The 24,958-nt window shown below is 41.9% G+C and overlaps 1 protein-coding gene across 4 annotated transcripts in view; it reads left to right on the top strand.

Moving 5' to 3' along the window:
• LOC129858338 (pro-neuregulin-3, membrane-bound isoform-like) overlaps nucleotides 1-21,871 on the top strand; it is a 541,229-nt gene extending 519,358 nt beyond the window's left edge. For all 4 annotated transcript variants that reach the window (XM_055927510.1, XM_055927518.1, XM_055927500.1 and 1 more), the window contains 2 exons: nucleotides 950-1,135; nucleotides 20,985-21,871. In XM_055927510.1, coding sequence (XP_055783485.1) covers nucleotides 950-1,135; nucleotides 20,985-21,615 — 817 coding nt within the window. In that variant the 3' untranslated portion in view covers nucleotides 21,616-21,871. The remainder of the gene's footprint in view (nucleotides 1-949; nucleotides 1,136-20,984) is intronic.
• The last annotated feature ends 3,087 nt before the right edge of the window (nucleotides 21,872-24,958 follow it).

Here is a 24,958-nt window from a genome sequence, read left to right as displayed (position 1 = left end):
TGGTAACGTTATTTTCCAAACATAAAAATTCTGCCCCCTAGCTTCAAGAGGTTTTAAGATCCGACAACAATTTGATTCCCCTTTTTTTTCAGTGGCTGGATTTTGTTTGCTTACGGTCCTTAACCTTGCCATAAGTGGACTTTAAAGGATCATCTCAGTTTGTATGATTGCAATTGTGTCGGCTTAGGGGGGATTTGGATACAGTTTTCAGCAAATGGAAGTGAAGATATGTTTCCAAAACTGCTTGAAACTTGACAAGCTCTTAAGTGGATTTTGTGTCTAGGAACTATTTGTGCATCACATTATTCTACCCTCACTCCTTTGGCAGCTGGTTAGTTGCAAGGCTTATCTGAAATCAAATGACATGGGCTTTAATTGTCTATAAGCATTTTATTTGCACTAGAGATAAACTACCAATAAAGATATGATCTGGCACACAGAGAGAAGTCTTCAAAGTCCTCACTGCACATGATAAATCAATCACTTCACACTCCGAACCTCAATCATGTCAAAACACAGCAGAAACCCAGAAACCCACACTGCAGCAGGAAACAGGAAATATTAACAGAGGGACACAAAAGTTGTGTGACAAGGGAAACTTTAGTTTAATTGACTGGAGAAATGGCATGATTCCTTTTATCCCTAGATGGAGTGGCAATCAGCCACACGTGTCCAATAGTCTGTCTTTAGTAGTTTATGTTGTTCCTCTGAATAGCGAGGGCCTTCTAGCTGTGTGTTGCCTTGTGGCAGTTTTGATGTGAATTTTCGGTTGTTCATTTTCTGGACGAGGGAACTCCTGGTGATAAATCTTCTCATCCACAGCCATGTGATGGCTCACAATAGAGATAGTAACATAACCATGGTAGGAAACAGTTAATGTGATGTATCATACAGAATACTTTTAGTGAGAAAAAACACTTTTGATCCCTGTCCCTGTGTTTGATTTTAGAAGCAGCTCCCTGTCTCACAGTCCAGACCAGATAAGTAAAGCCACCCATTGGTCAGTACCTCGTAAAACACCGCCCATACCCAGAGGAAGACGAAATCCAATTGGAGGATCCAAACATTCTGGCACCGCCTACCAACACCTCCATGAATTGGAGTCGTCTGAGAGGGAGGTTGAATTGTTGAAAGGGTAAGTTAAACTGTTGGTGTATCAGATACATTTAGTAATGACTACATGTCAATTGTCATTCAATTTAGCAGTAATAGTGAAAACGTGTACATCATGTCCTTCACCTTGAATACTACTTCTGCAACCATGACTTAACTCATAATTCATGTGTTTGTACATTTTGCCAACCAACAAGTGTGCCAAGCAATACATATAAAACAACGTTTTTTTTTGACAGAGCAACATATCACAGCAAAATGGATTACACACAGCCACAGACTCCAAGAGTTTAGATACTTGTACATTCAGATTGTTTCCGTTCGCTGCAGTGGTGTCGGAGTCATTATTTTGTAGCAGAGAGAAAGCACTGCTGTGGCTGTTTTGGAGAGGAGGAATGGTGCATAATGAGCCCAACCTATCCCAGGCTCTTATCCCAGGCTGTGCGGCCCTTCTGTTTGCCTCCGTCATCGAACCACCGACAGCTTTCATCTCTGATTTATGGATCCACCTGTACTCTTTAAACAAGAGTCCCTTTCTCCAAATTACACAGGGCGATGGCTGCTTTCTCTCCTTCACTTGCTCTCTCGCTCTATCTCTCTCTTTTTGTCACTCTTTCTCTCCCTCTGTCTGCCTCTCTCGCTCTATCTCTCTCTTTTTGTCACTCTTTCTCTCCCTCTGTCTGCCTCTCTCGCTCTATCTCTCTCTTTTTGTCACTTTCTCTCCCTCTGTCTGCCTCTCTCGCTCTATCTTTCTCTTTTTGTCACTCTTTCTCTCCCTCTGTCTGCCTCTCTCGCTCTATCTCTCTCTTTTTGTCACTCTTTCTCTCCCTCTGTCTGCCTCTCTCGCGCTCTATCTCTCTTTTGTCACTCTTTCTCTCCCTCTGTCTGCCTCTATCGCTCTATCTCTCTCTTTTTGTCACTCTTTCTCTCCCTCTGTCTGCCTCTCTCGCTCTATCTCTCTCTTTTTGTCACTCTTTCTCTCCCTCTGTCTGCCTCTCTCGCTCTATCTCTCTTTTGTCACTCTTTCTCTCCCTCTGTCTGCCTCTCTCGCTCTATCTCTCTCTTTGTCACTCTTTCTCTCCCTCTGTCTGCCTCTCTCGCTCTATCTCTCTCTTTTTGTCACTCTTTCTCTCCCTCTGGCTGCCTCTCTCGCGCTCCCTCTCTCCCTCCTGGTTCTTTTCTAGCTCTCTCCTCCTCAAGTCCCTTCCCTCTCCATTTAATTCTCTCCTTTTCAAGTCACCCTCTCTCTCTCTTCCTCCCATATTGTCTCTCACTCTCTCTCTCTCTGTCTCTTTCTCTATTTCTCTTTCTCTCCTCGCCGAGTCATTCTAAAAAAAGCCCCAGAATGTGGAACACTGTTGCCTCGGTGCCGACAAAGCTTTAGATTTAATTTCAAGAGGAGAAATTTCAGAGGCAGCTTGTTTTAAGAACTGAATAAAGGAGGGGACCCTCTGCACACACGTTTTTTGCTCCTTCTCTTTGTTTTTCAATGTGCTGAGCAACGATACAAATAAGGTTATGTTATGATCTGCAGTAAAATGTCATTAGCTCATAGGGAGTGTTTGGCCTGTCGGCTGTGGATTGTCTTTTTAATGACAGTCATGCGCTGCCATTCTTCTCTCTTAGTTTGTCAGTGCCTTACAGAGGGGAGGGAATCAGTGGGCAGCTGAACAGCGAGACCTTGACACCAGGCATGACTCACTAAAACAGACAGGCTCTGGGGGTGGTCCATCTGAGCAGGAACTTCTAAATAGAGGGCAATGCTTTATAAATGTGGATAAGGTTGGTCACGTGTTACAGGGACTGTTCCAGTCAACTAATTGGTTGATATTGTAAGTATGTCTTGTGCTCTACAACTTGGTAACCAGACCACTGTCAAGTGCTTGTAGAATAAGCAATTACAGGGGAACTGCCTAACTCTGCTGACATACCAGGTGCTAGACATGGGCTCCAGCTGGCACGAAGGCAGAAGCACATGATTAGGTGGAAAGACTGACCTATTTCTAGATTACAGACAACGAGCGCAGAGAGAATCCCCATTGAAGTGCAAGCTTGAGTTGCCATGGAGACTCTGCGGTAAAGGGAGACATGTGAGAGCACAATGACAGTGTGAGAGAAGAGGGAGAGAGAGAGAGAAAAAGGGAGCGAGAGGAGGAATGTAGAAACTGCATGTTTTGCATACAATAGTCAAACAACCCAGTAAGAAGTGCTATCCCTCTTCTTCCATGCCTGTCAGAAAACCTGCCGTTATCTCTCCAAAATGACTTACACGGACACAGAACTCCACTTGTGTTCTATTGTTACTAGTATTTTTAGATAAACCTGTCAGGTTTCTCAGGGCTTTCTCTGAATCCCCCAGGTGAAGAATTCACAGAGGCAAAGTTGAAATATGCAAATACCTGTCTGTCATTGCAGTGAAAGTGTTGCAGACCGAGTGTAGAGATACTTCAGCATAAATCAGATATCAAAGTACCTGCCTTAGCTGTAACTTGGCTCCTTTCTACAAGGTCATTATCACTGTAATTGATTCCTCTGACAAGGTGACTTATACAGTATAAGGAAGCGTTGATGATCAACCTTGGCTGTTCTGCCCCCGTCAGACTGGGTCGTAAGTCCCTCACCCTCCAGGGGCCTACACATCACTGGTCAATAGCATTCTAATACACTATTCTGTCTATCTTTAATGGTCTTCTAATTATTTAGGGATTAATTTACTCAGGAAATTATTCCTGATTGAACCGGCCAATAGTCTCGGTCCCAGAATTTTCTGGAACGCTCCTGTCTGACAGCTGCAATAGCTTGTTCATTCATCAGTTCAATTTGGAAAATCATCACTACTATCCCAGGCTCTACTATCCCAAGCTCTTTGTAATTTGCATTCATAAACCATAATTAAACACTACAGTATTATCTAAATAGCCATAAAACCCATATAGATATCTCTGTATTATGATCTATGTGGATTTATAGATCATAATACAAAGTGGAATCCTAATATTCCAAATATAAAATATACTATAAAAAAAATGTTATATACCTTAAACCATACTGTACTGTATATCTGACCCAGGAAGCTAGGTGTATGTCACACGTTACTACTTCACAGGAGAGGCATTTTAATGTATTTTTTATGAAAAGGTGTTTTTGTTGGGCAGAAATGCCTATTGGAACATGTGGACTTTCATATGCCTTAGTAACACACTTGTATGTCATCATGATGGGCTGAGATAATGGATGGGCTGGATATGCCGAGAGATGCGTTCGGATTGGTCTGCCATGTAGCGTGATTCTTTCTATAACATGAGCTGGTCAGTATGTGTGGATAATTCTTTCTACCGCAGCTTCTTCTGAAAGATATCATGAAGAACTGAAAAAGTGTTGCTACTGCTCTCAACATTGCTGCCCTGGAGTTAATAATGCTACCGACAAAGGAAAAGGTTGTGATGGACCACTTTCTGGAGGACGATTGTTCCTTGCTGACTCTCTTTGATTCTGAAAATGAATCAGACGATGAGGAAATCCATCATTTAGGTAAAAACATTTTAATTGAACCAGACATTGTAGAGTCTTCTGATGACAGTGATGGGGAAGCAACGGCGATCAACGGTGTTGTTGTCACAGAAGAAGTTAACGGAGATTTGAAATCAGTGGATTGCCCGGTGGGAGCAGAGAGATGATTGCCAAATATGGAAAGAGTCGAAAAGAGAACATAAGGCTGTTGTATAAAATACCTGTCTCCGGATTACTTCTTCAAACTAAGGTCAATCATGTCATCCATGTACTGTATATGGGTAAGAGTCTAGCTACATTTTCAGATATTCTAAGTTTCACATTTTTGTCAGCAAGTACTGTTGGCTAGCTAGCTAATGTTAGCTAGCTGGCTCGCTAGATAATGTTACTTGTATGATCTGTGTAGTAATATTATTTGGATCTCAGAAAACCATTTGCGTAATTATAGTCTAATGTTAGCTAGCTGACATTGAACCTATTTGGTTAGCTTTAGCGACCTTAATTTTCATGCATGGTGCATGCTAGTATTGCCGTGTTCAAAACAATTGAGAACTCTGAAAAATACGATGTCAAATCATGACGTCAGTGATCTTCAGGTTGGAAAGTTGGAGCTCTAGAAAGGTTCCCTAGTTGGAATTCCAAGTTGGATGACCATTCAACTTGATATTTCCCAGTAGGAGCTTGTTTTTTTCTGAATTCCCAGTTGTTTTGAATGCAATGAAGTCAGAGATTGCAGAGTTCCCAGGTGTTTTGAACACGTCATTAGAGTTGGGATTATGGTTCATTGTTAAGGTAGCTAGCTACATGTGTAAATAAAAGACTCCACTATGCAGTAACCATTTCACTGTACCGTTTACATCTTCTGTATCCTGTGCATGTGACAAAAAACGTTGATTTTATTTGATATTTTGTGTCTTTACCAGAGACGATAATGTGAAGAACAACATTACCTGCGCCCAAGTCATATTAGGATATAGGCCAAGGACTAGATAAAGTGTATTTTTACTACTACTTTTTGCTACTAATTTCAACACTTTTAGACTTGAACTATTTGGTTGTTTATGACATTATGTTTTGCACATGGCCTCACTTGTGATTTCTTAAAGAGATTGGTGGGGTTAAGGCGTAATAGGGTGTGAATGATGCTGAATGGGTGTAGACAACGAAAAGCTCTCCGGTGGGTGTACCAAAATATTCAATTACCATTTTCTCAAAAATGAGTTTACAAGTTTATCAACTTTCAAAGCAGAATTACTTTCCCATTGTTCCTCAACTGTATGTTCCTCAACTGCCGTGTATGACATACCATTTTCTAACTCTGAGTTTCTACTTTTATCCAATGTAAAAAACACCATTTCAAATTTGCTACATAGGCCCAAATACAGGTGGTGGGTTATACATGTGTACAGCACACACAACTCACCTCTATAATCTAACCTGAAATCTATGAACAGAGCAACTTCGTAGAGCAATATTTATTTCTGTAGCCTACACACTAGTCATACACTGAGCTCCAAAGGTATTGGGACATTGACACTTTTACTGTTGTTTTGGCTCTGAACTCCAGGACTTTGGATTTGAAGTTATACACTGACTATAATGTTACGTTTCAGACCGTCAGATTTCATTTGAAGGTATTTTCATCCATATCGGGTGGGTGAACCGTTTAGAAATTACACCACTTTTTGTACACAGTCCCTGCATTTTAGGGGACCAAAAGTATCAGGACAAATGTACTTATATGTGTAATAAAGTAGTCAAAAGTGTAGTATTTGGTCCCATATTCCTAGCACACAATGATTACATAAAGTTTGTTATGATTGTGTTTTAGATTTAGATTTTGTGCCCAGTAGAAATTAATGGTAAATAATGTATTATGTCATTTTGGAGTAACTTTTATTATAAATAAGAGCCAAAACAACAAACATGTGTCACTGTTCAAATACTTTTGGAGCTCACTGTATATTCACACTCTGTTGGGTGCATGGATGTTTTCTGGCTGATTGAATTTTCCACATCCCTGTCATCAGAGATCATGGCCCAATATGGCTGTCTAAATATGGCTTTTTCGGGGCTCATTCCAAAACCCCAGTAAAAAAGAGAATCATCAGCTTTGAGCACTCTTACATTTCTGAAGGCTATTACAGGAGATTGACTCAAAGTTACATATTGATGCGACAAAAGCAGCTAACCTTTGTCAGGGATTATGAATTATTACACTCTTAGAAAAAAGGGTTATTTGGGATTCTATATATAACCTTTAGGTTATTTAGACCCTTTACTAAAACAAAGGTTGTATACTGTATATTAACTTAGTGAATGCAAGGAACCTTTAGGGTTCTAGCCCTACCCCAGAGTGTAATGTGGATTTTAGCCAACAACAGCTAAGACAGTCACGTCCAGAGCCACAGGAAAACAATGTGGCGAGACAACATTTGCCTCAGTACTTTTCCACACCACTTTCAACGGAGAAGCACTGAACGCGTTTACCAGACAAAATCCTTGGTTCACGTCATAGAAAAACGTTTTTCAATGGAAAATAAAGCAGGTCTTTCTTATTGGACAAGTTAACTTAGTACCTATCCCAATTCCAGCCATTTTGCCTCTGTTTTGTCTAGTGAAAACAACCCTCTACCTGGGATTTCAAGCAATAACCCTCACGCTCTCTGCGACAGGTGGATTCACTTGTCAGTCACAGTGGTATCCTAGCTACAGCTTACAGAGACTCATCAACCACGACTCTCAACAACTATGTTTGGTTGCCCCAGCACCTTGTTGGTTGTTTGACTCTGCACTCTGCACTTGGTTTCTTTCTTTGCTCACCCTCCTCTCCAGTCTGTGGAATCTGACTTTATATCTGTGTAATCTAACGGGAACCATCCTCTCCTGCCTGCCTGGTTTGCTGCCTCATGAGAAAGCAAACACACATTTTAATAGGAAGCAAGGTATGTGTAGGTAAAAACAGTTGTCCTCTAAAACTATCTAAAATAATCCATTCTATTGCTAGTAAACCAAACTACTAGTGGTAGCATTAGCTTGGTCTTGCTAGTTCAGATATACAGTATTTTGAGGAGATGGGAAACTAAATTGGAATCTTACTAACGCCCAATGTGTACATTGCCCATTTGTCATCAATGGGCCGTGTGGTGCATTCTGGGTGATTCTGGGACAAGGAGTGAATGGGAGTCAAGTGGGCGCTAGCTCAAAAACCCAACATGAGCATTTGTATTTATTATGGATCCCCATTAGCCAAGGCAGCAGCTACTCTTCTTGGGGTCCAGCAAAATTAAGGCAGTTTTACAATTTTAAAAACATTACAATACATTCACAACAGATTTCATAACTCATTAAGTGTGTTCCCTCAGGCCCCTACTCTACTACCACATATCTACAACACAAAATCCATAGCTGTGTTCTAGTACTCATAATAACCACACTAACCGTACTATTTGTGACGTGATTTGTGTATATAGTATGCTTATTGGTCATAGTATAGATATGCCAAAAGTTCCCGGATGTCGTACTAAATTGGCCCAAATACGTAGTATACAAGCAGTGTACACTATTTCCGTATTTTTTCAGGGGCCATAATGCAATTCTTCAGAAAATGGGCGTGGCTTCACAACGTTTTCAGATTTGAAGAAAATGGCGGAAGATATCCAGCCGAAGTCTGACGAGAGCTGACACAAATTCATTGCTTTAACTAATTATGACAAATGTTAAGAAAATGCTGAGCAATTTAATAAAGTCATGACTTTTCAAATACGTTTTGTTACGTTGGCTGACAATTTGTTAGCTACGCTATCCTTACAGCAGTATGTACCGGTATGTTAGCTAGTTACCTAACGTTTGTTGGTTACTAATTCATCGAACTTGCCAGGCAGATATTACCTATCTGCTATCTAACTACCTACCCAATGTTTTTTGACTTGATTATTCACAGAATTCTTAGAAAAGTGGTAAAGTCGTTGTATGTTTCAATGGACATTGTTAATTCTGGCTATCTACTCTAATTTCAGAGCACTCTCGTCTGAGTGTGCCAGAGCGCAGAATAACTGAGGAATTTACTAACGCTCAACACCCGCTGAATATGGCAGGTGGCCGGTGTCAGTAAACGTTGGCAAAATAAAGTGTAAATAAATTGTTGCCAGCAGCACAGTTACAGTCACCAACACTCAGGATAACATAAAAACAGCCTAACCAGCTCTGCTAGGGCGAGTAAAATGGTCAGAGTGAGGTGTTCTCTCATTTGTGTCTGGATGTATCGAGCCAACATTAGCCAGTTAGCTTGGGTGCTTGACTGCCGTTGAATGATCGGATCAACTCTACTCCTCGGCCAGAGCATCTAGTGTGCACTCTGAATACTCCGAGAGCAAAACACTCTGAATTTACAAACGGACAATCTGACAACGCTCTGGATTTACTAACGCCCAGAGCACGCTTTGGCCCAAAATCGTAAAATGTCTAACTAGTCATGTGTTAGGCTAACTAGCTAGCAAAAGGTTGCATAGCAACAGCATCAACTTCCGGTAGACAGGCGAAGCGCTAGTATGCTCAACTGAAATGATAACGCTAGTTTACAGTATACTAAAATGACATAACAGGGGCCTCCCGGGTGGCGCAGTGGTCTAGGGCACTGCATCGCAGTGCTAGCTGTGCCACCAGAGAATCTGGGTTCGCGCCCAGGCTCTGTCGCAGCCGGCCGCGACCGGGAGGTCCGTGGGGCGACGCACAATTGGCCTAGCGTCGTCCGGGTTAGGGAGGGTTTGGCCGGTAGGGATATCCTTGTCTCATCGCGCACCAGCGACTCCTGTGGCGGGCCGGGCGCAGTGCGCGCTAACCAAGGGAGCCAGGGGCACGGTGTTTCCTCCGACACATTGGTGCGGCTGGCTTCCAGGTTGGAGGCGCGCTGTGTTAAGAAGCAGTGCGGCTTGGTTGGGTTGTGTTTCGGAGGACGCATGGCTTTCGACCTTCGTCTCTCCCGAGCCCGTACGGGAGTTGTAGCGATGAGACAAGATAGTAATTACTAGCAATTGGATACCACGAAAATTGGGGAGAAAAGGGGGTAAAATTGATTTAAAAAAGAAGAAAATAAAAATGACATAATAGTATATAGTATATACTCATTAAGTATGTAGTAAACAGTATGTTGGTATGGGTATTTGTACTCACATGTATACGTGTGTGTATAGTGCGTATGCTGTCACGTGTTTGTAAGCATGTGTCTGTGCCTGTTTGTGTTGCTTCACAGTCCCTTCTGTTCCATAAAGTGTATTTCTATCTGTTTTTTAAATCAAATTTTACTGCTAGCATTAATTACTTGATGTGGAATAGAGTTCCATGTAGTCATGGCTCTATGTAGTACTGTGCACCTCCCATAGTCTGTTCTGGATTTGGGGACTGTGAAGAGACCTCTGGTGGCATGTCTTGTGGGGTATGCATGGGTGTCTGAGCTGTGTGCCAGTACTGTAGTTCAAACAGACAGCTCGGTGAATACAACATGTCAATTCTTCTCACAAATACAAGTAGTGATGAAGTCAATCTCTCCTCCATTTTGAGCCAGGAGAGATTTACATGAATATTATTAATGTTAGCTCTCTGTGTACATCTAAGGGCCAGCCGTGCTGCCCTGTTCTGAGAAAATTGCAATTTTCCTAAGTTCCTCTTTGTGGCAACTGACCACACGACTGAAAAGATGTCCAGGTGCGACAAAAATAGGGCCTGTAGGACCTGTCTTGTTGATAGTGCTGTTAAGAAGGAAGAGTAGCGCTTTATTATGGAAAGACTTCTCCCCATTTTAGATAGTATTGTATCAATATGTTTTGACCATGACAGTTTTACAATCCAGGGTTACTCCAAACAGTTTAGTCTCCTCAACTTGCTCAATTTCCACATTATTCCTTACAATATTTAGTTGAGATGTAGGGTTTAGTGAATGATTTGTCCCAAATACAATGCTTTTAGTTTTTGAAATATTTATGACTAACGTATTCCTTGCCACCCATTCTGAAACAAACTGCAGCTCTTTGTTAATCTTTTCACATGTGAGTTGCAAAAAAAGAAACGTCCTCCTACTGTCAACTTTATTTTCAGCAAACTTAACATGTGTAAATATTTGTATGAACAGAACAAGATTCAACAACTGAGACATAAACTGAACAAGTTCCACAGACATGTGACTAACAGAAATGGATTAATGTGTCCCTGAACAAAGGGGGGGGGGGGGGGGGTCAAAATCAAAAGTAACAGTCAGTATCTGGTGTGGCCACCAGCTGCATTACTGTAGTTCATCTCCTCCTCTTTGACTGCACCAGATTTGCAAGTTCTTGCTGTGAGATGTTACCCCACTCTTCCACCAAGGCACCCGCAAGTTCCCAGACATTTCTGGGGGGAATGGGGAATGTCTTCCCTGTAACGCACAGCATTGAGATTGCCTGCAATGACAACAGTCTCAGTCCGATGATGCTGTTTTTCAGAGTCAGTAGAAAGGCCTCTTTAGTGTCCTAAGTTTTCATAACTGTGACATTAATTGCCTACTGTCTGTAAGCTGTTAGTGTCTTAACAACCGTTCCACAGGTGCATGTTCATTAATTCTTTATGGTTCATTGAACATGGGAAGCATGGGAAACATTCACTGAAGCATGGGCAACAGTGTTTAACCTTTACAACGAAGATCTGTGAAGTTATTTGGATTTTAATGAATTATCTTTGAAAGACAGGGTCCTGAAAAAAGGGACGTACATTTTTTTTGCTGAGTTTAGAAAGTGTGTCCCCTCATGCCTGGAGGGAAGCAAAAGTCATTCCCCTACCTAAGAATAGTAAAGTCTCCTTTACTGTATCAAATAGCTTACCAATCAGCCTGTTATCAACCCTTAGTAAACTTTTGAAAAAAATGGTGTTTGTCCAGATACAATGCTATTTTAGATTAAACAAATTGACAACAGACTTTCAGCACTCTTTTAGGGAAGGACATTCAACAAGCACGGCACTTACACAAATGACTGATGATTGGCTGAGAGAAATTGATGATAAAAAATATTGTGGGGACTGTTTTGTTAGACTTCAGTGCTGCTTTTGACATTATCGATCATTGTCTGCTGCTGGGAAAACGTATAGTATGTCATTGTTAATAGACAATATTAATTTGTTCACCTTTTCCACACTCACATTTGGTCGGATATACTTGGAGTGTAGTGTCAGCGTTTGTTGCTGACATGTCTTGCCTAAGTTTGCTAATCTTGCCAATGACAAAATCATAAAAGTAGTTGGCAATATCAGTGGGTTTTGTGATGAAGGAGCCATCTGATTCAATGAATGATGGAGCTGAGCTTGCTTTTTTGCCCCAAATTTAATTTAAGGTGCTCCAAAGCTTTTTACTATCGTTTTTTACAGTACCCGTCAAAAGTTTTGCCAAACCTACTCATTGAAGGGTTTGTGTTAGTTTTGTACTATTTTACGTTGTAGAATAATAGTGAAGACATAAAACTATGAAATAACACACAAAAGTGTTAAACAAATTAAAATATATTTTATACTTCACCTCAAGGCAAAGGGTGTCTACCTTGAAGAATCTAAAATATTTAATATATCTTGATTTGTTTAACACAATGTTGTTTACTACATGATTCCATATGTGTTATTTCATAGTTTTGATGTCTTCACCATTATTCTACAATTTAGAAAATAGTAAAAATAAAGAAAAACCCTTGAATGAGTAGGTGTGTCCAAGCTCATTGTTTCACCGCAGCCTTATAATGCTGTGAAAGGATCCAGGATCCCAAATGATTTGGGTGGATCCCATCCTCATAATAAGATCTTTGTTTCCAGAAGGTATCAAAATTGTCAATAAATGTTACACCCATAGAGCTGCAATAGTCTCGTAGCCAGTTATGGAGGGATTTATTTCTGCTGAACCGTTCAATGCCACGATTTAGGGAGGACAGAGGGCCAGATATTATGGGACGTTTGTTGATGTCAAGTAGTAACCCAATCAGCTCTTTAAAATCCATCTTCAGCTGTTCTGAGCTGCCCTTCATAATGTATTTGAATCCCACATGAACTATGATATACTCAATTTCCTGATTCTGGCTTAAAATGTTTGGGGGCAGCTTATTGATGTCCTGTACTCGTGCTCCTGGATAGCACAAAGTTTTTGCTCCAGGGGCTGAGACATTTCTCACAATTGAACTGCCCTATACAACGGCCGGTGAAGGGAATTGAGAAATCCGCCCATTCCCACCCCTCACACAATTCGTTGAGCCTTTCACTGGCCCACAAGAAGCAGGATAGCGTACGCCCGCTGCTCCCGGTGATAGGTTCAGACCCTCCCACAGCAGGCAGTGCCCTGTCAGATCCAGAGAGAGGGAAAGGAACCAAACTCAACGACGAAGTTGCTGCTGGAGTCAGCGTAGTTGGAGTTAGCGCCGTCATCGCAAGTCACAAGCAGTCCCAGCGATGATGGAGCAGGTAGATTAGGCACCAGTGCAGCGAAGCTATTTCTTTTGTCAATCTCCTCCAAAACCTCTTGCAGTCACCCCCATCCACTTAGCAGCATGTTGCTGCCTTCGGTTTCCACAACTTGTGACATGGGACCAGGGCTGATTTGAACACTCTTCTTGCTGTTCTCCGGCTACTTCACTACAGGATGGAGGAAGAGAAGCAGATGGAGATGATTTCCTTGTCAGGCTAGTTCCAGGTAGCACAGGCCATTCGGATAGGAACAGATGACAAGGGGGGAAACATCCATTAGGCCCGAGCAACATCCCTCCATAGGAGTTGAGAACGAGAAAGTTCCAATTTGAAAGTTCCCATAAGTTAGCGCAGAATTCAGGTTTGCTTGCTATGCATAGCCACCTCATTCCTGTAGTCCTCCGGTAGCAAACAATTGCCGCATTGGAACTCCGGATTGTCAATATTGTCCCGGAGAAGAGCGTAATAAATACAGCTTCTACTGCGCTGGAAATGTCCGTTAGCTATTCCAAGCAAAGCGTGCTCCATTGCAACTAGCTAGCTGACTAGCTGGTAGCATGTGTTGACACAGGGATCCTAAATCTTGCGTTCCTTACTTTTCGGTGTCGAGTCGGTGTCTCCCGACAGCAGCGGACAACTTTGGTAGGTACTATATCTAATGTAAATTCACCCCATTCCGTACAAATGTGCGCAACCGCAACATTCAAACGAGGCTACAAAGAAAACTAATGGGACTGTAGCAACTGTGTTGACTTCAAAATCGGGGATGTGAACTAGGTTTCTATTCAAGCGTTGATCGAAATGGTAATGGCTCTATAGTATTGGAGAAAAGTTGAAAACACTGACCCTCCGTTACACCGTGAAGTGTCATGACGTAACGTACAGCACGCATAAAGCAACTATTTCTGTCTTACAATCTCTCTCCACCAGGTGTAGCACTTCTCTCATCCTTTAAAAACAAGAAATGAACAGTGACGGGGGTAATGGGGGATACCTAGTCATTTTTTTGCGTCATCATTGCATGCGATCATCATTCTCAAAGCCGCTGTTTACTTCTAAGATCACTTTAGCACCGCCCTAAAAACCCGATTCAAATTCGACACAAACCTTCAAATAGGTATGTAATGACACATTATATAAACTCTTTATAGTGTTTTATTTACATTTTAGAGGCGACAAGGTTGGACAGATCGAGTGAAAAAAAGCAATTTTCCCACACAACATCTCTCCTTCTCACTATCACGCATTAGTTTCGCTTCCCCACTTGCAATTTTTAAAAAGACCCGACGGGGCTTATTGCCTTCTTGAATCATGCAGAAACGGGCAGCGTGGGGGTCATGTAATGGATTCTGTTGGGAAGGGGAGAAATTGTGCTTTACAATGGTATTGACATTACAGTTGATCTGGAAGTATTACGTTTTTGGGGCGCTAAAATAAGGTCAATTGTACGGACCAAGGCATGTACAAAGTGAGTGAGTTTACGTTAGCGAAATAGCTTGGTTTCCATTTTTCAATAATGTTTCTAATCAATAATGCTTACTGGTATTGGATCTCATGCGTTCACTAGAAAGGGATTCGAATTACGTGAACAAGTACAACATTACAAGTCTTTTCCCGAGATGTGAGATGATTAATTTGTTTTCTGCAATATAGCTTTTAATCAGGATATTTCGTACTTTTGAGGAAAATAGGGAGGTTTTTCGACTCAAACACTGACTTTTAGAAAGGATTGCGTGATGATTAGCTTAGCAACCGTGTGACGCAGCATGACACTGTGAATGCAATTGGTCGACATTCAGCTAGGTGGAGTGTTATACTTTTCTCCATTTATTTGCCACTGGGATTCCTATTTCGTCCTTTCCAAGCATCTCTGGCTAGATACTGTAGCAAGCTAGCTAACATTAACTAGCTAGGTTAATGCAATCATGCTAACATTAATCATTTAGACTGAATAAATCTATTTGGCAAAAATAAAAAAGGTTAAACGATCTGCTGCTGCTACCCAAGGCCAAGGGACACTGAAGTTTCAGAAAAGGTTAGTTCAGTAATGTTCGTTGGCATATTAATTTATTTCCAATGCTGGTGATTATTCACAAATGTTTGGGGTGCAAATTCCACTGTCTTAAAAGTAAAAAAAACTACAAATTCTGCTACAGAGCTGTCTACAGCGACAATATGAACACATTTCTCCAACCATAACATATGGATGGCCAATGCATAAAGAGAGAATTGATGGATTCGAGCACCATCATAACTTTCCCAAATACAGAGACAAGCAGCCATCACGGTGTCTGTCTTTTTCAACTAGCTAGTGCATTGTGAAACCTACACTTATGAACTGGTAAATTGGGCTTAGTTAGAATACAGTGCAATAGAATGAGTGACATTAAATTAATTCTACTTCATGGAAAAGGGATATTAATTTCAATTCACTTTTTCAAAGTAGTTGATGTAATCATTCAATATATCAATTTTACAGGAAATCCGTTCCTACAGTTCCTTTGCCAGGGAACCAACCTCTGGTGGGCCAGATGGAGACCAGGAGAGGGGAAAAAGCATCATAGGAGGATGGGCTCATTGTAATGGCTGGAATGGGATAATTGGAACAGGGTCAAACATGTGGTTTCCATATGTTTGATGTGTTTTATACCTTTCCATTTATTCCATTCTTGACATTACAATGAGCCTGTCCTTCTATAGCTCTTCCCACCAGCTGCCACAGAAGTCTACTGTGTATAGTATTGAAGGCATCCCTGCCTTAAATACATCTTACAGAATGAATAATTACAATAGAGCACTGTAATTAGATGAACAAATAATCGATTTCATGAGATAAAATTAAAATACTTTTCTACATTGAAACCTGTCTTTTTTATTTTTCAAAGTCCACTGCTTAACATTGTCTGTGTGTGTGTATGGAGTGAAATTTAATATTTAACCACTTTACAAGCTAGCTTTCTAGGTAGCTGACGCTTACAATTAAATGTGCATTTTTCTGATTGAATATGGCAAATAAAGCTATAGACTACAGCCTGACAAAATTAGCTAATTGTCACTTTATTTCTGTATTTCATTGAGTCAGATGAGGGGACTATTTTTCATGAAGCAATTAGAAGACTTTTGTTGCTGACCTCTGTGGAATGCACGTGATGTTAAGTGGGCTGACTGAAACAGTATGTAGCTATCAAAATGATTTATAATACATTATTTGTAATACCGAATATTGGTGATTCAATAGCCAATTTAATCATTACGTTACTTTTAAAACACTATCTATATTAGCTCAGTTTGGCAATAACCCAACTGGGGATCTCTGACAACAACTGCTTGTAAGTTGTTCTTGTACATCATAACCTCTTCCTCAACCTCTCCCTCAACGTGATCAAGACAAAGGAGATGATTGTGGACTACAGGAAAAGGAGGACCAAGCACACCCCCATTCTCATCGATGGGGCTGTAGTCGAGCAGGTTGAGAGCTTCAAGTTCCTTGGTGTCAACATCACCAACAAACTATCATGTTCCAAACACACCAAAACAGTCATGAAGAGGGCACGACAAAGCCTATTCCCCAACAGGAGACTGAAAAGATTTGGCATGGGTCCTCGAATCCTCAAAAGGTTATACAGCTGCACCATCGAGAGCATCATGCCTCCCGTGCCTCCCGGGTGGCGCAGTGGTCTAGGGCACTGCATCGCAGTGCTAGCTGCGCCACCAGAGTCTCTGGGTTCGCGCCCAGGCTCTGTCGCAGCCGGCCGCAACCGGGAGGTCCGTGGGGCGACGCACAATTGGCATAGCGTCGTCCGGGTTAGGGAGGGTTTGGCCGGTAGGGATATCCTTGTCTCAGTATGTAAAATGTAATGAAATGTAAAAAAATGTAATACAATGTATGCACTCTACTGTAAGTCGCTCTGGATAAGAGCGTCTGCTAAATGACTAAAATGTAAAAATGTAAAATCATGACTGGTTACATTACTGCCTGGTATGGCAACTGCTCGGCATCCGACCGCAAGGCACTACAGGGGGTAGTGCGTACAGCCCAGTACATTACTGGGGCCAAGCTGCCTGCCATCCAGGACCTCTATACCAGGCGGTGTCAGAGGAAGGCCCTAAACATTGTCAAAGACTCCAGCCACCCTAGTCATAGACTGTTCTCTCTACTACCGCACGGCAAGCGGTACCAGAGCGCTAAGTCTAGGTCCAACCGACTTCTTAACCTGTCTAGGATCAGCGTGCCGCTAGCGGCACCCCCCCCCCCCCCCCCCACTGAAAAACCAGTGCCGCGATTTTTTTTTTTTAATATTTAACTTTCACACATTAAAGTCCAATACAGCTAATGAAAGACACAGATCTTGTGAATCCAGTCAACATGTACGATTTTTAAAATGTTTTACAGGGAAGACACAATATGTAAAGATGTACATCTATTACCTAAAAACACATTAGCATAATCCACCATCTTTTATTTGTCCACCAACACCAGTAGCCATCACCAATTCGGCTAAACTAAGATATTTATAGCCCCTAACCAACAAAAAAACTCATCAGATGACAGTCTGATAACATATTTATGGTATGGGATAGGTTTTGTTAGAAAAAAGTGCATATTTCAGGTAGATGGCATAGGTTACAATTGCACCCACCGTCACAAATGGAATAGAAAAACTACTTAGAGCAACGTGTTTACCTACTTACTAATCATCAAACATTTCGTAAAAATACACAGCATACACGAATCGAAAGACACAGATCCTGTGAATACAGACAATATTTCAGATTTTCTAAGTGTCTTACAGCGAAAACACAATAAATCGTTACATTAGCATAGCACATAGCACATAGCAGCCCAGCATTGATTCTAGCCAAAGTGAGCGATAACGTCAACATCGCCAAAAATATATAAATTTTTTCACTAACCTTCTCAGAATTCTTCAGATGACACTCCTGTAACATCATATTACACAATCCATATAGAGTTTGATCGAAAACGTTTATATTTAGCCACCAAAATCATGGTTAGACAATGTGAAATGTAGCTCAGCTGGTCAGAAAATGTCCTTGCGCCACTTAGACAGTGATCTACTCTTATACATAAATACTCATAAACGTGACTAAAAAATATAGGGTGGACAGGGATTGATAGACAATTTAATTCTTAATACAATTGCGGAATTACATTTTTTAATTTATCCTTACTTTTCAATACAGTTTGCGCCAAGCGAAGCTACGTCAAAAAACATGGCGTCCTAAGCCACTAAAATGTTTCGACAGAAACACGATTTATCATAATAAAAATGTCCTACTTTGAGCTGTTCTTCCATCAGTATCTTGGGCAAAGGATCCTTTCTTGGGAGTAATCGTCTTTTGGTGGAAAGCTGTCCTCTTGCCATGTGGAAATGCCAACTGCGTTCGGGATGAACTGAAAAGCGTGCCCAGCTATTCACATCGTTTCAAAAATAAATGTCCCAAAATCGCACTAAACGGATATAAATTGCTATAAAACGCTTTAAATTAACTACCTTATGATGTTTTTAACTCCTATAACGAGTGAAAAGATGACCGGAGAAATATAACAGGCTAAACTAACGCTTGGAACAGGGGCGGCTCGGTGTCCTCCACGCGCGTTACGCACCAAGAAAAGACTTGCTAGCTACAGGGTTTTTTAATTTATAGGGCCTGTGAACGCGCAATCGACCCCATTGGAATCGTCATCACGTAAAGGCATCCAGGGGAAGACGTAAGAAGTGTCCGTATAGTCATAGCAATAACAGTGCCCTTTTAACTGACTTCAGAACAGTGGCCAACATTTCTGAAATCTGACTCCATGTCAGGGAAATTGCTGTAGAATGGGCTCTGTTCCACTTAGTGACAAAATTTCAACTCCTATAGAAACTATAGACTGTTTTCTATCCAATAATAATAATAATATGCATATTGTACGATCAAGGATTTTGTGGGAAGCCGTTTCAAAAATTACCCAATTAGCATAAATAGTCTCAACAGCGCCCCCATCCTCAACAGGTTAACAGCTTCTACACCCAAGCCATAAGATTCCTGAACACCTAATCAAATGGCTACGGAGAGTATTTGCATCGCCCCCCTTTTACACTGCTGCTACTACTCTCTGTTTATTATCTATGCATAGTCCCTACATGTACATATTACCTCAATTACCTCGACTAACCGGTTCCGCCACACAATGACTCTGTACCGGTACCCCCTGTATATAGCCTCGTTGTTGTTATTTTACTGCTGCTCTTTAATTATTTGTTACTTTTATTTTTGTTTTTTTACTTATCTATTTTTTACTTAACACTTGTTTTTCTTAAAACTGCATTGTTGGTTAAGGGCTTGTAAGTGAGCATTTCACTGTATTCGGCGCATGTGAAAAATAACATTTGATTTGATAATAATTACATGTCTGCATAGCTTTTTTGTATTTGTTTTGGTAGATTAACTCATGTTTATTTCTATAAAGGCCCAGCATTCAAACAAAGATTCCTCCCTGGCCACCAGTGCATATTTCCTAACTATGTTTGCATATAATGACAATACAATCTGAAAACTATGCTGGCATTATTTTGTCCATTATTTAATAGTTTAATATATTATATTCATAGAAATATTTATATTTGTTAGTAGCCATAATTTATCAATTGCACCACACAGGCTTCTATATTCAACCATTTTATGTTCAGTGAAGAAGCACCCCTAGGGTTCTTACCAAAGAAGCCCATAAAAGAGTTCTATATAGAACTTTTAAGGTTTTCAGATTTGAAGCAAGTGATAGAACCCTTTTTGGTTCTATATGGAACCTTTTTTTTCTAAGAGTTTATACAAAGATAATGAGCTGAGAGCCATAGACTGTTCCTCGGTTGTGTCACGTTACTGACATTATTTCCCTTGTTTTGTATTTATTTAGTATGGTCAGGGCGTGAGTTGGGGTGCGTTGTCTATGTGTGTTTTTCTATGTTGGGGTTTTGTGTTCGGCCTGGTATGATTCTCAATCAGAGACAGCTGTCAATCGTTGTCCCTGATTGAGAATCATACTTAGGCAGCCTGGGTTTCACGTTTGGTTTGTGGGTGTTTGTTTCCTGTGTCAGTGTTTGTGCCACACGGGACTGTTACGGTTAGTACTTTTGTTATTTTGTATTGTGTCTTGTTTTCGTGGATATTAAAATCATGGAAACTTACCACTCTGCACATTGGTCCTCCGATCCTTCTCGCCTCTCCTCGTCCGCGGAGGAGGAAGAAATAGACTGCCGTTACAGATTGAGACTGATATTACAGAGAGGATGTGTTGCTCTATTGTGAGGTAGCTCATGCCACGTCACAAAGAGAAAAAGAAGAGAGCAAAAAAAATCTATATTAGATATTCACAACACAATCACTTTGAAAGTGTTTTGTGAAGTCATGAACAAATGTCGATATTAATGGGATATTATTGAACGTTGATGACTTTGTTAATAATCCTAGATACTCAGATGTGTCAAACACATTGTTGCTGATTTAAATATTCATGGTTGCTCCATTTCTTAAAGTGTCCCCATTTCATGTGTCAAATTAATAATGTAGTGTCTGAACTCCCTCTTACCTCTCCCAACTAATAATCCAGCTCATACTTTGTGAGAGTTTGGCTAGATAAAGACATGAAAGAGAAATGTCAAGCTCATCTTTTCCTTTGTGTGCTCTTCATGCCTCTGAGATGGCAAGGTGAATTTTGTCTGCCTGAGTATCCTTGTTTTGTTTGGGCAGTTGCTTTAAAGGCTTGAGTTAAAATGAAACTCAAAGCAATGACCTTTTCTTGAAGGGAAATGAGTACACGTGGGAATTGACAGCAATTGTAATATCCTTCTCTCTGTCTGTCTGTCTGTTGCCGCTCTTCCCTCCTTCAGGTACCAGATTGTGAGGGCTGGGAGCGACCCGCGACAGGATGCCTTTCTAAATATGCAACCCCCCATGTTGATTGAGCGGTCATGGGAGAGCAGGGTGGAGGTGCGCTGCAGTCTTCTGGACCAGGGCCAGGACCATGATATCTCCACTTCTACCAGGAACCTCAGGTACCCCAGACATCCCAGCCTCTCCTCACCTCCTCCATTTCAGACCTGCTCCATCCCCATCATCCCCTCGGTCCAGGGCAACCAGGATGAGGTCTCCTGTTTGCAAACGGCCACCACAGGCTCAGCCACCTGCAGCGCCACGCCCGGTATAGAAGTAGGAGGAGGATGCTCCCTCATCACGCTGCACCACACCTCCACCTCCTGCTCCTCCTCTACGGGGGGCCAGCAGCAGGATGAGATGGCCCTTATCCTGGAGGAGGCCCAGGAGCATCTCAGGGCTCTGACTCTGGCCAACAGGAAGCAGGAAGAAAGCGGCGGCTTTTCCCCTTCACTGCCCAGAGAGACTGTGTGCTTCCTGACACTCAATGGCGGAGGAGTGAGGGGTTTGAGCCCTAATGGACCTATTGAGACCCAGTTACTGAGCCCTAGAGAACCCCACACAGACTCAACTCAGCCCTGCCAATGAGACTGTATAAGCCCTAAAGTCCTGTCTGGATCTACAGTAAAACCACCCTGGTGTCTTGAAATCCAGACTGCAGAGACTTCTTCATCAGAGGGATGAGACTCAATAGAGAAAAAATATAATGAAAAAAAACAATGTGCATACTGTATGGAAGAATGAACAGAGGGATGGTCTATGAAGTTATGAAGAGAGCAATTATGTATATGCATTTATTTAATGCTTCTTCTTAGACAAAATAAACCAAATAGTCTGTCATCTCCATGGTGTTTTTAATTGTAAAAAATATATATACAGTTGAAGTCAGAAGTTTACATATACCTTAGCCAAATACATTTAAACTCAGTTTTTCACAATTCCTGACATTTAATCCTAGTAAAAATTCCCTGTATTCGGTCAGTTAGGATCACCACTTTATTTTAAGAATGTGAAATGTCAGAAAAGTAGTGGAGAGAGTGATTTATTTCAGCTTTTATTTCTTTCATCACATTCCGAGTGGGTCAGAAGTTTACATACACTCAATTAGTATTTGTATTTCCACAAGCTTCCCACAATAAGCTGGGTGAATTTTGGCAAATTCTTCCTGATAGAGCTGGTGTAACTGAGTCAGGTTTGTAGGCCTCCTTGCTCGCACACACATTTTCAGTTCTGCCCACACATTTTCTATAGGATTGAGGTTAGGGCTTTGTGATGGCCACTCCAATACCTTGACTTTGTTGTCCTTAAGCCATTTTGCCACAACTTTGGAAATATGCTTGGGTTCAATGACCATTTGGAAGACCCATTTGTGACGAAGCTTTAACTTCCTGACTGATATCTTGAGATGTTGCTTCAATATATCCACATTCTTTTCCTTCCTCATGAAGCACTTTATTTTGTGAAGTAGCAGCAAAGCACCCCCACAACATGATGCTGCCACCCCCGTGCTTCACGGTTGGGATGGTGTTCTTCGGCTTGCAAGCCTCCCCCTTTTTCTTCCAAACACAATGATGGTCATTATGGCCAAACAGTTTTATTTTTGTTTCATCAGACCAGAGGACATTTCTCCAAAAGTACGATCTTTGTCCCCATGTGCATTTTCAAACCGTAGTCTAGCTTTTTTATGGGGGTTATGGAGCAGTAGCTTCTTCCTTGCTGAGCGGCCTTTCAGGTTATGTCGATATAGGACTCGTTTTACTGTGGATATACACTGCTCAAAAAAATAAAGGGAACACTTAAACAACACAATGTAACTCCAAGTCAATCACACTTCTGTGAAATCAAACTGTCCACTTAGGAAGCAACACTGATTGACAATAAATTTCACATGCTGTTGTGCAAATGGAATAGACAAAAGGTGGAAATTATAGGCAATTAGCAAGACACCCCCAAAAAAGGAGTGATTCTGCAGGTGGTGACCACAGACCACTTCTCAGTTCCTATGCTTCCTGGCTGATGTTTTGGTCACTTTTGAATGCTGGCGGTGCTCTCACTCTAGTGGTAGCATGAGACGGAGTCTACAACCCACACAAGTGGCTCAGGTAGTGGAGTTCATCCAGGATGGCACATCAATGCGAGCTGTGGCAAAAAGGTTTGCTGTGTCTGTCAGCGTAGTGTCCAGAGCATGGAGGCGCTACCAGGAGACAGGCCAGTACATCAGGAGACGGGGGGTAGGCCGTAGGAGGGCAACAACCCAGCAGCAGGACCGCTACCTCCGCCTTTGTGCATGGAGGTGCACTGCCAGCGCCCTGCAAAATGACCTCCAGCAGGCCACAAATGTGCATGTGTCAGCATATGGTCTCACAAGGGGTCTGAGGATCTCATCTCGGGAAACCTAATGGCAGTCAGGCTACCTCTGGCGAGCACATGGAGGGCTGTGCGGCCCCACAAGGAAATGCCACCCCACACCATGACTGACCCATCGCCAAACCGGTTATGCTGGAGGATGATGCAGGCAGCAGAATGTTCTCCACGGCGTCTCCAGAGTCTGTCACGTCTGTCACATGTGCTCAGTGTGAACCTGCTTTCATCTGTGAAGAGCACAGGGCGCCAGTGGGTGCCAGCGAATTTGCCAATCTTGGTGTTCTCTGGCAAATGCCAAACGTCCTGCACGGTGTTGGGCTGTAAGCACAACCCCCACCTGTGGACGTCGGGCCCTCATACCACCCTCATGGAGTCTGTTTCTGACCGTTTGAGCAGACACATGCACATTTGTGGCCTGCTGGAGGTCATTTTGCAGGGCTCTGGCAGTGCTCCTCCTTGCACAAAGGCGGAGGTAGCGCTCCTGCTGCTGGGTTGTTGCCCTCCTACGGCCTCCTCCACGTCTCCTGATGTACTGGCCTGTCTCCTGGTACCGCCTCCATGCTCTGGACACTACGCTGACAGACACAGCAAACCTTTTTGCCACAGCTCGCATTGATGTGCCATCCTGGATGAACTCCACTACCTGAGCCACTTGTGTGGGTTGTAGACTCCGTCTCATGCTACCACTAGAGTGAGAGCACCGCCAGCATTCAAAAGTGACCAAAACATCAGCCAGGAAGCATAGGAACTGAGAAGTGGTCTGTGGTCACCACCTGCAGAATCACTCCTTTTTTGGGGGTGTCTTGCTAATTGCCTATAATTTCCACCTTTTGTCTATTCCATTTGCACAACAGCATGTGAAATTTATTGTCAATCAGTGTTGCTTCCTAAGTGGACAGTTTGATTTCACAGAAGTGTGATTGACTTGGAGTTACATTGTGTTGTTTAAGTGTTCCCTTTATTTTTTTGAGCAGTGTAGATACTTTTCTACCTGTTTCCTCCAGCATCTTCACAAGGTCCTTTGCTGTTGTTCTGGGATTGATTTGCACTTTTCGCACCAAAGTACATCCATCTCTAGGAGACAGAACGCATTTCCTTCCTGAGCGCTATGATGGCTGTGTGGTCCCATGATTTTTGTACTTGCGTACTATTGTTTATACTGATGAACGTGGTACCTTCAGGCATTTGGAAATTGCTCCCAAGGATGAACCAGACTTGTGGAAGTCAGAATTTCTTTTCTGAGGTCTTGGCTGATTTCTTTTGATTTTCCCATGATGTTAAGCAAAGAGGCACTGAGTTTGAAGGTAGGCCTTGAAAAACATCCACATGTATATCTCCAATTGACTCAAATTATGTCAATTAGCCTATCAGAAGCTTCTAAAGCCATAACATCATTTTCTGGAATTTTCCAAGCTGTTTAAAGGCATAGTCAACTTAGTGTATGTACACTTCTGACCCACTTGAATTGTGATACAGTGAATTATATGTGAAATAATTTGTCTGTAAAATTTTGGGGGAAAGATTACTTGTGTCATGTACAAAGTAGATGTCCTAACCGACTTGCCAA

Source organism: Salvelinus fontinalis, chromosome 1, assembly GCF_029448725.1.
Source record: "Salvelinus fontinalis isolate EN_2023a chromosome 1, ASM2944872v1, whole genome shotgun sequence".
Lineage (NCBI taxonomy): Eukaryota > Metazoa > Chordata > Actinopteri > Salmoniformes > Salmonidae > Salvelinus > Salvelinus fontinalis.
This window is presented reverse-complemented; position numbering and strand designations above follow the sequence as displayed.